General features: G+C 40.9%; 1 protein-coding gene across 4 annotated transcripts in view; it reads left to right on the top strand.

The window, feature by feature from the left end:
• Positions 1–14,204, top strand: part of SEMA6A (semaphorin 6A) — a 198,553-nt gene that overhangs the window by 101,132 nt on the left and 83,217 nt on the right. For all 4 annotated transcript variants that reach the window (XM_077344355.1, XM_077344352.1, XM_077344356.1 and 1 more), the window contains exons 4-6: positions 8,214–8,274; positions 10,343–10,405; positions 12,474–12,575. In XM_077344355.1, coding sequence (XP_077200470.1) covers positions 8,214–8,274; positions 10,343–10,405; positions 12,474–12,575 — 226 coding nt within the window. The remainder of the gene's footprint in view (positions 1–8,213; positions 8,275–10,342; positions 10,406–12,473; positions 12,576–14,204) is intronic.

Raw genomic sequence — 14,204 nt, 5'->3', positions numbered from 1 at the left:
AAGGTTTGAGTTTAATTGATATTATGGAGACTAATTCTCCAACAAACTTTCTGCCTTGTAGTCTCTTTGCAGTTGGGAACTTTATGTCCAGGCCATGAAAGTGCTTTATTCTTGTTCATAAAAACATTGCTTAAAAAGATCATAAAAACCCATTAATCTAATAACTAGTTTGGCTGATTTAAAATTTGTCAGAATTAGAAAGGTAAACTGTGGATTGTTGCAAGGATGTCTCAAATGACAAGACCTGAGAAATATAATAAAGAATAATAACAATAATTATTATTTTATAGCCCACCCTCCCCTGTTGTCTCAAGGCAGGCTATACAATCACCAATCAATTAATAAAATATGAACATTGATTGATTGAAACTTACCACATGATTTAACTATTTGAAAATGCAAATATTGGTCGTGCATTGTAAAGAACTGCAAGTACAAAGTGTAACTGTGATTCCCTGCCACTGAAATCGTAAAAAGTGATGGTAAAAAAATCCCTTGCTGGGCTAGGATCCTGTGAGACAAGGGAAAATATAAAGTTTTATTTTAAACTCTAGAAAGTGAATCATCTTCTCACTATTAGTGTGAATAAAAGCAGACAAATATTACCACTTCTCCTTTGTGGTGGCTGTATAAACCAGATATAGTGGAAAATATTAATCTAATCCAAGGTGTTTATCAGACCGGCTTGTTAAGGCATTAAATGAAACCATTCTTGGCGTAAAACCCTGAGCTCTGATATCAGATGATTTTTCTGTGTTGTCGGGTTTGCTTAGTTGTCTAATATAGTATACACTTGTACTCAATTATCTGAAAACAATTTAAAAAATGACTAACAGTTGTTGACAGCATCTTAGGCAATTCAGTTACTACTTGGGAATTAATTCTCTAGAATTTTCTTGGATTTCAGAGAAAAGCATCTGGGATTTCTTAAAATCACATTTTTAAATGTCCCTTCTGGCCTCAGGAAGGAAGGAAAGGAGTTTCCAGGGACAGCTATAAAGCTATATTTGGGTTTTGAAAAAGGCCAGTAAACATTAGCGATTCCACAGCTGGAATCCACTCATAGTAATCAAGTAAGATTTTGGCTTTGTCTCCATTGCTCAGAGACAACCTGCATAGTTTTGTGTGGGTCAGGTAACAGCCCACTAAAGAAAAATCAACTCAGCACCACTTATGATCTTCCAGAGAGATAAGAAAATTCCCTACCCAGTCAAAACAGGGAGAAGAGAGCAGAGATCCCTGTAGTTAGAAACCACCTGTAGAAATCAAGAGTCATAGAATACTACAGAAAGTGTGCTGGAGTTTTTGGGAAATCCTGGGACAAAAGCAGATAGATTTTAAGCAACTGTGAATAGCTTCTCATTAGCCTGAAATATTAGAACTAAAATCTATGTATATCCTGAATTTACCTCAGAGTTATCTACATTGAGTTACCACAGGGATTTTACCCCTGATTTCACCTGACCTCTCCCTTCTATGTTGAATTAAATACTTTGTAAATGTGGAATATATAAACTTTTCAAGTGCCATTTAAGCTGTATAAGTTTAGGGGGAACTCCCATTCCTTCCCTCAGGTTCCTGGGCTGAGCAAACAGCCAAAATATTATAGTGTGACAGGGTGGGACAGTCAGAATTCTTCAGGACAGGAGACATTAGATAACTGAGGTGGCTCAGTCATGGAAAGGGAAAAATGGAGGGAAAATCCTCTGAGGGATGGAAGTAGACAGGAACCATCATAGTTTCCTGTAGCACGCATAGGGTTGGCAGACATGTCAGTCTTAAGCGCACATTAATACTGTGCAAAACTGTGCACGTGTGATTGTATTCTGTTGGATAGTATCTGTGACACTAATGAAAAGCAACACAAATTGTCTTCTAATCAGGAAATACAAGTTTGTTTGTTTATTTATTTATTATATATTTCGATACTGCCTTCTTGTAAGGCTCAAGGCAGTTTACATAAAACATAGGGGAGTAGATTATAACCATAATAACTATCAGAGTGCTTGCTTGCTACTACTAGGAAATACCTAGAGATTTGGGGTGTGGATACTGAGGATAAGGTTTGGGGCAGTATAGTTCACTTGGGTATAATGTCATAGAGTCCATTGTTAAAGTGGCCAATTACTCCAGATGCTGACCTGGAGATAAACTGTAATCCTGGGAGTTTTCTATCCACCAACTGAAGCATGGCAAACCCTATGATCTTGCCCCTCAGTGTACAGATTCAGAGTAGTGCTGAGCATGTTATAGGCAGCACTCAGAATCAGTCTAGAAATGGTGGGGAGAATTCATATTCACATGCAAAATGGGGGGTGGCACATATTATTTTTATAGGAAACTGATCAGGTAGTGAGGGGAATAAACCTGCTATTTCCTTTTTAAAACCATGCTATACTTTATTTTTCAAAGTGTTTTTCACCCACCTGTTTGCAATGTCAGAACTAAACTGGACTGTGCCAGCTCTGAGTTGGAAAATTCCTGAAAATTTGGAGGTGAATCCCAAGGAAGACAGTGTTTGGGGAGGAAAGGAACCTCGGTTGTGTATAATTTAATGGTTTAATGGTGTCCACCTTTCAACACAGCCATTTCTTCCAGTGGAAATTAGAAGAAGAAGGAGGAGAAGAAGAAGAAGAAGAGTTGGTTCTTATATGCCGCTTTTCCCTACCTGAAGGAGGCTCAAAGCGGCTTACAGTCGCCTTCCCATTCCTCTCCCCACAACAGACACCCTGTGGGGTAGGTGAGGCTGAGAGAGTCCTGATATCACTGCCCGGTCTGAACAGTTTTATCAGTGCCGTGGCGAGCCCAAGGTCACCCAGCTGGTTACATGTGGGGAGCGCAGAATCGAACCTGGCATGCTAGATTAGAAGTCCGCACTGCTAACCACTACACCAAACTGGCTCTCTATAGCAGTAGTCCCCAACCCCCGGTCTGGAGACTGTTACCGGTCCGTGGATCAGTCGGTACCAGGCCGCAGCTCCTCCTCGTCTTCCTCCCCAGCTAATGCCTTGGGGGCTGCCCTGCCACTCTGCCGCTGGCTCACCTTTGGGCGGTGGGAAGTCAGGGGCGCCAGGGCTCAGGTGGCGGCAACATCCCTTGGCAAAAGACTACCCCCCCCCCCCAGGCCTCAGTAAAATTGTCAAGCGTTGACTGGTCCCCGGTGATAAAAAGGTTGGGGACCACTGCTCTATAGAATTACTTCTATAATGAAGAGATCATTGTAATGCCAGGCATCCTGGAGGCTGGGAACTCTAACTGCAAGAGCAGTACAGTGAAGGATGAAAAGGGAGAGTGATCCGTTCCCCTTACCTGTGCAGTCCACTTTTTTTATTCAAAATAGATTTCAATCACACACACTCCTTGAAGACATGCGTTCCCTGCATATAGCGCCATTCAGAGTTTTGGCTATATATGACAACCAGGTCCAGTTATTGCTCTGCATCATAAAACATATCCCAGGGTTTCGGCAATGTGCAGAACTTACTGAGTGGACAATTTATGTGAAAAGTGGTCCTTAAAAAACACAAAAACTGGAAACTACTGATCTGAAAGAAGAGTGTAGCAGTGTCCTCCAGTGAGGCTTCACTATTTCACGTATCTTTTACTTTTCAAATAATGGCCTTGGCTTGCTCCAGATGGAGGTTTTGCACCTTGTAGAACTGAAACCAGGGACAATTTGGAATTCTAACATTAGCATGCAGTTGTCCAAATTCTGAGTTTTCCCTGGCTCTGCTGCGTGATTCCCCAAATCTTTGTGAAGAATCTTATCCAAAACAGGTATGGTAATAATATGAACAGAAGGGGAGATTTCCACATCTCCTCACCCACATCCCACACCAGTTTCCTTCCCATTTTTCCTCACACCCACATCCACCCACCCACAATGGAAAACAGTGTTTAATTTTATTTCTTTGTAAATTGTGCATTTCTGTCTCCATCACTGGAATATTAATTGCTTCTACTTCAAAAGCAGGGGTGTAGCTATTCATCCACAGCAGGGCTGTAGCGTGAGGCCCCTATTTTGGGATGAGATATTGTGCTTCATTGAAGAGCCAAAGCTACGTTGGGCCTACCACAAATACTGCAATAATAGTAAAACCTGGAAAGGCACATGGACTGGTTGCAAGTCTGCTCTGAGCTGATAACATGTAACAGTTCCCAAGTGAAAACTTTAAAGGAGGCAGTTATTCCTTAGAGCAGTGGTCCCCAACCTTTTTATCACCGGGGACCACTCAACGCCGGGGACCACTCACCGGGGACCACTCAATGCCTTTTACTGAGGCCCGGTGGGGGGGGGGTAGTTTACTCCTCTACTCTCAACCACTGCCCTAACACTCTCTGATCGCTATGGTAATGTTTAAACATCCCTTCAAAATAAGATACAGACACGCCACAACAATGAACATAAGGATCATTTTATTTTCATGGACATTTTAACTCATGACAATGACAAATCAATGGGAACCCTGAGTTTGTTTCTCTGCAACAAGATAGTCCCATCTGGGAGTGATGGGAGACAATGACACGCGAAGTGTGTTGTAAAGGGCCGGGGGGGGGGAGAAGGCGTCCTTCGGGGCCCATCTCCAATTAGTCGAAGGACCACATGTGGTCCGCGGCCCACAGGTTGGGGATCGCTACCTTAGAGTACTTCAGGACATTAAATTGTAAACTGCAAGTGGCCCTTGCTGGTTAGTGTTTACTGGGTTCACTGGGTTCTGTATACTTTTTATTCCTTAAACCACCAAATCAGTAGAGTTTAACTAGCCTGACAGCATCAGCAACCCCCTGGTTAGGGGGCAGACATGAAGGACAAGCAAAGTTAGTTAAATATCTTTTCCATTTATAGCTTTCAAGAAAAGCAGTGTTCTCCCAACTGCCTTCCTCCTGGCAGCTTTGTAAATACACACAACTTTACAGATGTGCAGTATGCCTTCCTCTACCACAGTACTTTTGAAGAAACTGTCATTCTTCATAGATGCTTGCAGAATGTTTTGTTGGGCCCCCACCCCAATGCCATGCAGTTGTGCTCAGCTAAGGGCTACAGTGGGTGGCCAGCAGGTCAAATTGGAGCCAGCATTATTGACATTTTCTTCCTCTACATGATTGTGCCATGGCAACAATCTGTGGACTGGAGGTGGGGAAAATAGAAGTGCTAGGATTGTCTATTTGTGTAAGAATAAATTAATTAGCAAGAGCTGTACAGATCCTCCAAGCAGGAGGTAGTGGGGGCTAAGTAGCAGCAGGGAACATAGAATAGCACAGTTCCTTATTGTTATTACTAGTTTCGGAAAGCATAACTAGTACTTGCGAGTCCTCCTGATATTTGCCATTGTATGAACAGCTGTGGTTTAAATAGCACATGTGGAAATGGTTTCTAGTTATCTGGAAATCAAATTTCACTCAGATAGACCCAGGAACTGGCCTCTCCTTTTTTCTGGGTTGATTGGCAAACCAGTCACTAAGTCATTATAAGACGGCACGGTTAGAATGGAGCTTAGCAACCCAAGCCTATTTTGAAATCTTACTGCTTTCATTTTTACTGGCAATTAACATATTCAGAGCTGTGCTAAAAGAGGGCAACTGGAACATTTTTGAGGCGTTGCCAGTGCATAATAATCACTCCTTCATTTACAATTCAAATTTTTTTGGTCTACTTTTCAACAGCAGAACAATAGTGAAAATATATCAAGGAGGAGGAAAATACTACCAGTGCAATCTTGACTTCAGTGGGCTTAGAAGGATATAACTCTGTTTAGGAATGCACCGTGAGTCTTCCATAAAGCTCAAATCAAACTAATGGCCAGTTCTGTTCTAGTATTGATCACAGATCTCTGTATCCCCAATAATAACTGTTCCAGAAAATAATAGGCAGTACATTGAACATGTCTTTGGGATAAATGACAATTTCTTCTATAGACTGTGAACATGCAGAAATGACAGAAACATGCATGCACAGAGCTTCCTCACCTTGGCATCTTACAAAGCAAGCTGTCTCTGTTGTGGGGGCTGGAAGTGGAATCTTGAAAGCTAGATTCTGTTAACAACACCACTCCTGTTTTCTATGGGGTAAAGAGTGTTGCTTATTATTCATGTAGCAAGAAATGTTTTGGGTATGCTTTAGATAGAAAGGCTAACTTGTTCCCCCAAGCCTGATAAAACATCACTAATCTTGACAGCAGGGACTTTTAAAATGGAAACAGCCTTTATTCTATTTTCAGCAAAATTCTGAAGACCCTTTAAAAACATTAGATCATTTACTTCAGCTATACAACAAGGAAAAATATTGTTTTCAGGAAGAATAAAAGAGATGTCATGTATTTCTTTTTTTTTTAATCACGATTCTGTTCTTTGCTCACCATTTAATGGTTTCTTCAAGATTTGATTAAGTATTTTGTATTCTGATTGTTAAAACAAAAAAAACATTTTTAGACAGCTCAACAAAGAAGAATATATTACTGCACCTGAGCTTCTGGGTTCTGTTTTGTATTTCCAAAGGGAAAGGGCAGATAATTTTAAATAGAACCCAGTTCTTCACTGAACAAGCAAAAGAACTCAAGCAACTCATGTTAAACATTCATTTTTCCAGGCAAATTTTCAAGCTTAATTTGGCCATAGATGTAGAAAAAGAAGAATTACTTCTGGAAACAATTTGGTTGCTGTCAGCCTTTCCCCTTCACATTGTCAGTCAAAACATCTCCACTGAGATTGGGAAAATAGCCTTTAAAAAAGACTGAATAAAGCCTTAACCTTTTTGTAACCTTGGATAACTAACAATGGCACAATAAATGCCATCTGAAAATCCTGACAAAACATTATCAAAGCAAGCTTATAAAAGATACATGTAGACCTTTGAACACTACTTCTGTTGGAGTAGGGATATAGCAGATAGTCTAAAGCAGTGGTCCCCAACCTTTATTAGGCTGGGGACCGGCAGGGCATCGGGCCGCGCCCGCGGGGACCGCGCCCGCGCGGGCCACGCCCACCCTTCGGGCCACGCCCGGCCGCGCCCGCGAGCCGCGCCCTCGGATCAGGCCGCGCCCGGCCGCGCCCACGAGCCACGCCCGCGGATCGGGCCGCGTCCGGCCGCGCCCGCGAGCCGCGCCCTCGGATCGGGCCGCGCCCTCGGGCGCAGCCCGGCCCTGATTCCCTCTCCCCGCCCTCCCGCAGTAAGAAGCTTCCCGGGCCGCAAGCTTGCGGCCTGGGAAGTTTTTTACTGCGGGGGGGGCGGGGAGAGGGAGCCGCGGCCCGGCGCCATGGCCTTCGCGGCCCGGCACCGGGCCGCGGCCTGCAGGTTGGGGACCACTGGTCTAAAGTCCTTCATGCACTAGGAGACAGGAAAGGCAGCCCAAGGGATGACACAAAAGATCGCTGTCCCTTTAAAACTGGGGAAAAGCTGATTGGTTGGTTGCCATGATTGACAGCCAGGGGGAGATTTTTAGACGTGCAGAATGGCTCTCAAAGTTCCCTGAAGAAAGCCAGCTTGATGTAGTGGTTAGGAATGGTGGCTTCTTATCTAGAGAGCTGGGTTTGATTTCCCACTCCTCCATATGCAGCCAGCTGGGTGACCTTGAGACAGTCACAGTCCTGTGATAGCTGTTCTCATATGGCAGTTTCTTTCAGAGATCTCTCAGCCCCACCTACCTTGCAGGGTGTCGTTTGCAGGGAGAGGAAGGGAATGCAATCTTAAGCCACTTTGAGACTCCTTTGGGTAGTGAAAACTGGAGTATAAAACCAACTCTTCTTCATCATCTGATACCTGACAAAATATTTGACAAAGGGAGCCTTGACTCTCAAAAACCTATATCTTGGAAATCTTGCTGGTCTTTAAAGAAGCTATTGTATCTTCTACACAGGGCACTATGGCTGCCCACCTTAAGCTAGGTAGGGAATTCTTCACTTACACAGGGTATATACAGAACATTTTTAAATAGACTTCAGGAAAATCACCTTGTTCACTATCAGGATTAAATTCTTGTATTCAGCCTTTATTAATTTACAAAATATATCATTGGAAAAATGTGTATGTTGAGCTATTACTTTAAAGTTTGTTGGTCTTTGTTTTGTAAAGCAAGGGAAATAGAAGGTTAAGCTTTCTTTGGTATTATATTTTTCCTTCTTTCTCCCCCACTATGGGGGGGGATTTATCTGATCACAAATCACTTGTTCTGCAAAAAATAAACAATCGGTGTTCAATATTTTCCTTTTGTTTGCAGGGACCATATTTATACTGTTGATATGGATACATCACATACAGAAGAAATTCATTTTAGCAAAGTGAGTAGCTTTCTGTCATTTGGAAACCCATGACGCTAGGGAGAAATATGGGATAAAAGAGAGGAAAGATTTTGTTCCACACAGCTTTCCAACAGTGCTCTTAAATGGCAATAATCAAAGAGGATGGTACACATAAATCACATGGGAGAAAGCTGGAAAAGCTGTCAGAATTCCAATTGTTGACTATCACTGATAAATGATTTCTCCCAAAGCCATCTGCACTGAAATATAGACAAAATATCAATCAAATACTAATTAATTTGTATTCTGCAGCTTCATTGGACAGTTAGTCTATTAATTATCTACAATATAATCCTTTTAATAGGCAAACCCTACCAATATTATTTACAATCAGACAAATATATACTAAACAAAATCCTCATGAGATTGCACTAACTGACCTATAAGAATATACTAACCATAATAAACTAAAAACAAAATGAGAATAAAAATATGTTTGCTCTTGTTTTTTAAAACATACACAGCTGACTTATGCTGGGTCAGAGCATAGGTCCACCAAGGTGAATCTTGAACCATCACCATGTCTTGCAGATTTAGCAGTGGAACCATCTCTGGTGGCAGTTAGGCTGCATGGGGCCAAGAGAGCCTAAGAAAAGCTCCAAGAGCTAACCTGTGTAACGTCAACATTAAACATCCTAGGATGTTTCAGTGGGTTGAGAACACAATATCCTTAGCAATCACAGGGTTCATGATGGGAAAATAAAGATGATTGTTACTGTGTTGTGTTGACTGGGAATCTTAAATTCAGCCATTAGGTCGGCCAGTGAGACAGAATCCCTCCACTGTTTCCCCTTTTCTTGTCTACTTAGAGGCTATGCTCCATTCCCAAAAGTGAACAAGACCTCACATTAAAGCTGAGAGATAGAGGGGCTTGCAGTGAGGAAGGCCAAGTGGATATTCAGAGAAACATTAGAAGAGCCATCCCAAATGCTAATTTTTCACTGTAATTTAAAATTGTTCCAAACTTGCTATTTGAGATCATTTAGCTGAATATGCCAGAATTTGAATTTGGAACTTTCTGCTTGCCAAACAATTATGCTACCACTAAGTTACTTCCTTTCCCCCTTTCTATGTAGAAAAGTCTTTAAATGAAATACCCATTATATGATGTTCTGACAATGAACATTTTAAAGATACCAGAGTGGGGAAGAAAGCACAGCTTTGATGCATTATTCATGAAAGCATAGATAACATTTATAATAACAAGTGATACCAAACTAATTTAAGACAAATTGAAGGACCTGAGCAGTGGTAATGCTACGTCACTGACGAATATTTCCATTATGAAAGATGCTTAATAACTAAGAAGTGGGTCAATTGGTTGAGCAAAAATATTGTCCAAATTGAAAAGCAGGTCAATTGGTTGAGCAAAAATAGTCCAAAATCTTAAATAGAACCTTTCGTGTATTAAGGCCATGATAATGTCCTTTAATGGAGTTTTACTGCCGTTACACCCAGCTACTCAGACAGTAATGGCTCTGGCTTTCAATGTTTCCTTCCACTTGTATGAGTAATTCAAAACTAGGCTGCTTATTAGCTTAATCCAAATAAGCCAATCTGGAACTTATTTTCAACCAAAGATTTCAAACAAATGTTTGTACAAATCAAGCTGTTAGGACTCTGATAGGTAGGGGGAGGGGGTTCTCACAGTCTACAAGTGTTTTCAGCTGGGCGGCTGACTTTAATTCAAGGTGTCGCTTGTTATACTGATGGATCTAGGTAATATGCCAGGTGCATCTTTGAGTTAAAAAAAGTTGGCTTCATAGCATTAGAAGTACTAGTTTGATTAAACAAGCAATAAGAAGATAAAGAAATACTTCACAGTTGTGAATCTGTTTTTAAATGTTTGCCTCTTGGTACATTTGTTGTGTAGTATTTTTCTGCTTTAATAGATTGTCCATTATTGCAGTAGATTAATCATGGCAAAAGACTGCAGAAAGCTTTCAATAAGTATATATTCAGCGGCTAGCTTTCCCTAGGGGACTCTTACTTTTGAAATCAAACACAACCTCTGGGCTCTAATTGATTTCTTTCTTGATCCTGGCAGAAATTGACATGGAAATCAAGACAGCCTGATGTAGACACATGCAGAATGAAGGGAAAACATAAGGTGGGCAATTTTCATTTCTCTTGCAGCTGCCACTCTTGCTTGGTGCCTTGGACTACTCTGTGATGCAGAATGAATCACGCCATTCATTTCTTAACTAGCAATTACTTTTTCCATCAGCTTATTAAAGGCTTTAATTTGCAAAAAATAGCTTGCTTCTAATGTGATGAAACATTATGACAGCCAACACAGCAACATCATGAAATACTCAGGAGCACTGGGGACTGCAAGGTATACTGACATTGTTCAATACTATTTTGAAGAGCTAAGCACTATTGCCTGTTTTCCATTGGGACCTGACATAATGTTGTGTCTCTGTGTGTGGGCTTCTTTTTCTAGTCACAAGAGTGCTCTTAGGCAAGCGTTATTAACTCTGGATGAACCTTGAGGGCTTTTTTAAAATCCTTTTTTCTGTAACACCCATTTTACCTTACCAGAGCTCGTTTTGTTAAGCGGTATTTACCAGCATTTTGTGCTAGGGTAAGAAAGTGGAGTGCCCCAATCTTGGGGAAACAGAAACACCATTCAAAAGCATTCATCTAATCATCAACCGTGAAGACTGACATAGATACAGCTTGCATGTTTCTAGTCACCAGTTTGTTTTAAATGCTGATGGATGTCAATTTTGTGGTCTTTTTCAAGAGGATTGCTGAAATAACACCTGTTGTAGATCTTTTGGTTGTAGAAAGTTTCATTGTAACAAATCAACAACTTACTTGAGATATAGATTCATCTTGAAATTTGAATAGAGAAGGAATGTTTACTACTCAAGCTGGAGATAAACCTAGAATGAGAAACAGGTTAAAATTATATTAAACTGTATTGTAACACATATAAATGTAATATATTGTGTTGCAATGTAGAGCTGGAACAAAAGTAAGTTTTAAATCTATTGTATATGAAATAGCTTAATCCAAATAAGCCAATCTGGAACAATCTGGAATGAAATATACAATAGATTTTCTTTCCATATTGATACATTACCTATTTGGTAAACGTTACATTGAGTAGGTAGAAGTGGCAAAAATATGTAATACCAAATATGTAGTAAAAATGAAGCCAATAATATAGATGTAGAACTGATTAGTTATGAAATTAGAAATCTAAAATGTTGACTATAAATGCCCCCAACAGAAGTAAGTACTACTGTATTTTACGGAAAGTGCTTACAGTGAAGGGAGTGTTGGGATAAAATGCTCTCTGTTTTATTTATTCTGTGATATATAATTCTATATGAGCCTCTTGTGGCGCAGAGTGGTAAGGCAGCCGTCTGAAAGCTTTGCCCATGAGGCTGGGAGTTCGATCCCAGCAGCCGGCTCAAGGTTGACTCAGCCTTCCATCCTTCTGAGGTCGGTAAAATGAGTACCCAGCTTGCTGGGGGGTAAACGGTAATGACTGGGGAAGGCACTGGCAAACCACCCCGTACTGAGTCTGCCATGAAAACGCTAGAGGGCGTCACCCCAAGGGTCAGACATGACTCAGTGCTTGCACAGGGGATACCTTTACCTTTATATAATTCTATATCTATCTATGCAATTCCTTTTTTTCCTGTATACCCTTTACAGCAGTGGTCCCCAACCTTTTTATCACTGGGGACCACTCAACGCTTGACAATTTTACTGAGGTCCGGTGGGGGGGGGGTAGTTTACTCCTCTGCTCTCAACCACTGCCCTAACACTCTCTGATCGCTATGGTAATGTTTAAACATCCCTTCAAAATAAGATACAGACACGCCACAACAATGAACATAAGGAACATTTTATTTTCATGGAAATTTTAACTTATGACAATGACAAATCAATGGGAACCCTGAGCTTGTTTTTCTGCAACGAGATAGTCCCATCTGGGAGTGATGGGAGACAATGACACCCGAAGTGTGTTGTAAAGGGCTGGGGGGGGGAGAGAAGGCGTCCTTCGCAGCCCACCTCCAATTAGTTGATGGACCGCATGTGGTCCTCAGCCCACAGGTTGGGGATTGCTACTTTACAGCTCTTCGTTGTTTTTTCAAAAATGAAAAAATATTATATTAAAAAGAATAATACATTTGCTTTAAAATGTTTTGTTTTCCCAGGATGAATGTCATAACTTTATTAAGGTTCTCCTTAAAAAAAATGATGACACATTGTTTGTTTGTGGAACAAATGCCTTCAGCCCCTCCTGCAGAACTTACAAGGTATGTATTGCAGTTTTATGAAAGCATATGCCATCTGAGAAACACTGCCATAAATTGCCATGCTGTATTGAAATCCAAAAAGCACTAGTTTCAACTGAGCTGTGTTTGAATGATCAGAAATCGAGTCACACTTTTTCTTAAATTAACTACTGTGATGAAAAGCATGACAAGCCGCAATGGAGGGCGGTATATAAATATAATAAATAACTGTAGATAAATAAAAGCTGCTATGGAAGACTAAACAGTATATCTGTTCAAGTGTGAAGTCTTTGCTCACTACAATGCTGAGGGATGTTAGGCACACATGTTTCTGTTGTGCACAAGCCCTGAGACTGAAGTGAATAGCAAGGGAAGGGTCTGATTATATGGAACTCCATTCACACATCAGACTCCTGCAGGTATTTGGACTGCAACAGACACATTTAACCATGATCTGAAAAGAAGGTGTACCCGAAACAATTTCATAGCCCTTCCAAATACATGTTGGTTGCTGTGTAAATCCCTTCATACTCAGCAGTATGTAATATATCATACAGTTTGGTACATTCAAGTTATCCCCCTGTTTGCTGTTAATTAAAATGTTCAACCTGACAGACCTGAAAGCAGATGCCTGAAGCGATTTTCAGCTAGCTCAAACCTATGGATGGAAGAAGCTGGCTGTTGTGTTGCACCCAGTCCAGCAGTCACAAATGTAACCAGTAATGAGTTTAGGGCAACAGAAGACTGACTGAAAACTGAAATAGTCAATGATGATTCACAGCATTTCTCCTTCTGCCTAAATGTCCTCTTACTAAAACAGGTATTGGCACTACCAGTTAATCCCCCTCCCTACTTCACTATTTTGAACATAAATAAAACCTTATCTTTTTGGCCTTTTCTCACATATTCAGTCTTTGCTGTTCAAATCCTGAACCTAACACACCTTTAGCTATTGCAAGGATCTCTAGTTACATCAACATGAGTTAGACCAGACTCTTAGAAAATGAGAGAGACTGAAGAGTACACTCTGTTTATAATCTCACTGATTCCCAAGGAACCTCTGTGGGCCATCTCTTGGGAGCAGGGAAGATTTAATTAACTGCTGTTGCCACACTCGCTTCTACTGTCATTGGAGGCAAGAGCAAAAAAATATCCAGGACCCAATCCAGGATTGTGACTACTATAAAGAATGTTACAAATAAAAGAGAAAAGCAGCCATAAAAGCAACTGCCACATTAGGATTTATAGTCACATGTTAAATATCATGGCTTTAACCATGTTCACTCAGCATCTGTGAAAGCTTTCAACTGAGTCTGTATGCTAACATTATCTAAATTCTGCCCCATAAAATCCTGAATTATGGTTACAGTTCAGAGGTACAAGCAAAGTGGATGCAGGAGATGAAGAAAAGGAACTCTTACAAAAACTCCACTTTTCATGGTCAATTAGTTAGATTCAAGTCCAGTAGCATTAGGGCTGGGAAATACTTGGAAATTTTGGTGAGTAGGCTGATGAGGGCAGGGTTTGGGGAGGGGAGGGACTTTAATAGAATATAATCCCAGAATGTAGGAAGTTGTAAAGTTCTTTTGAAGAGCCTTTCAAAATATGCAATTGGTTTGACCCTTTGTGCTGATGGCCAGCATAACTGGT

Source organism: Paroedura picta, chromosome 7 (assembly GCF_049243985.1).
Source record: "Paroedura picta isolate Pp20150507F chromosome 7, Ppicta_v3.0, whole genome shotgun sequence".
Classification (NCBI taxonomy): Eukaryota; Metazoa; Chordata; class Lepidosauria; order Squamata; family Gekkonidae; genus Paroedura; species Paroedura picta.
Note: the sequence above shows the minus strand (reverse complement) of the source record. Positions and strands in the feature narration are given on the sequence as shown.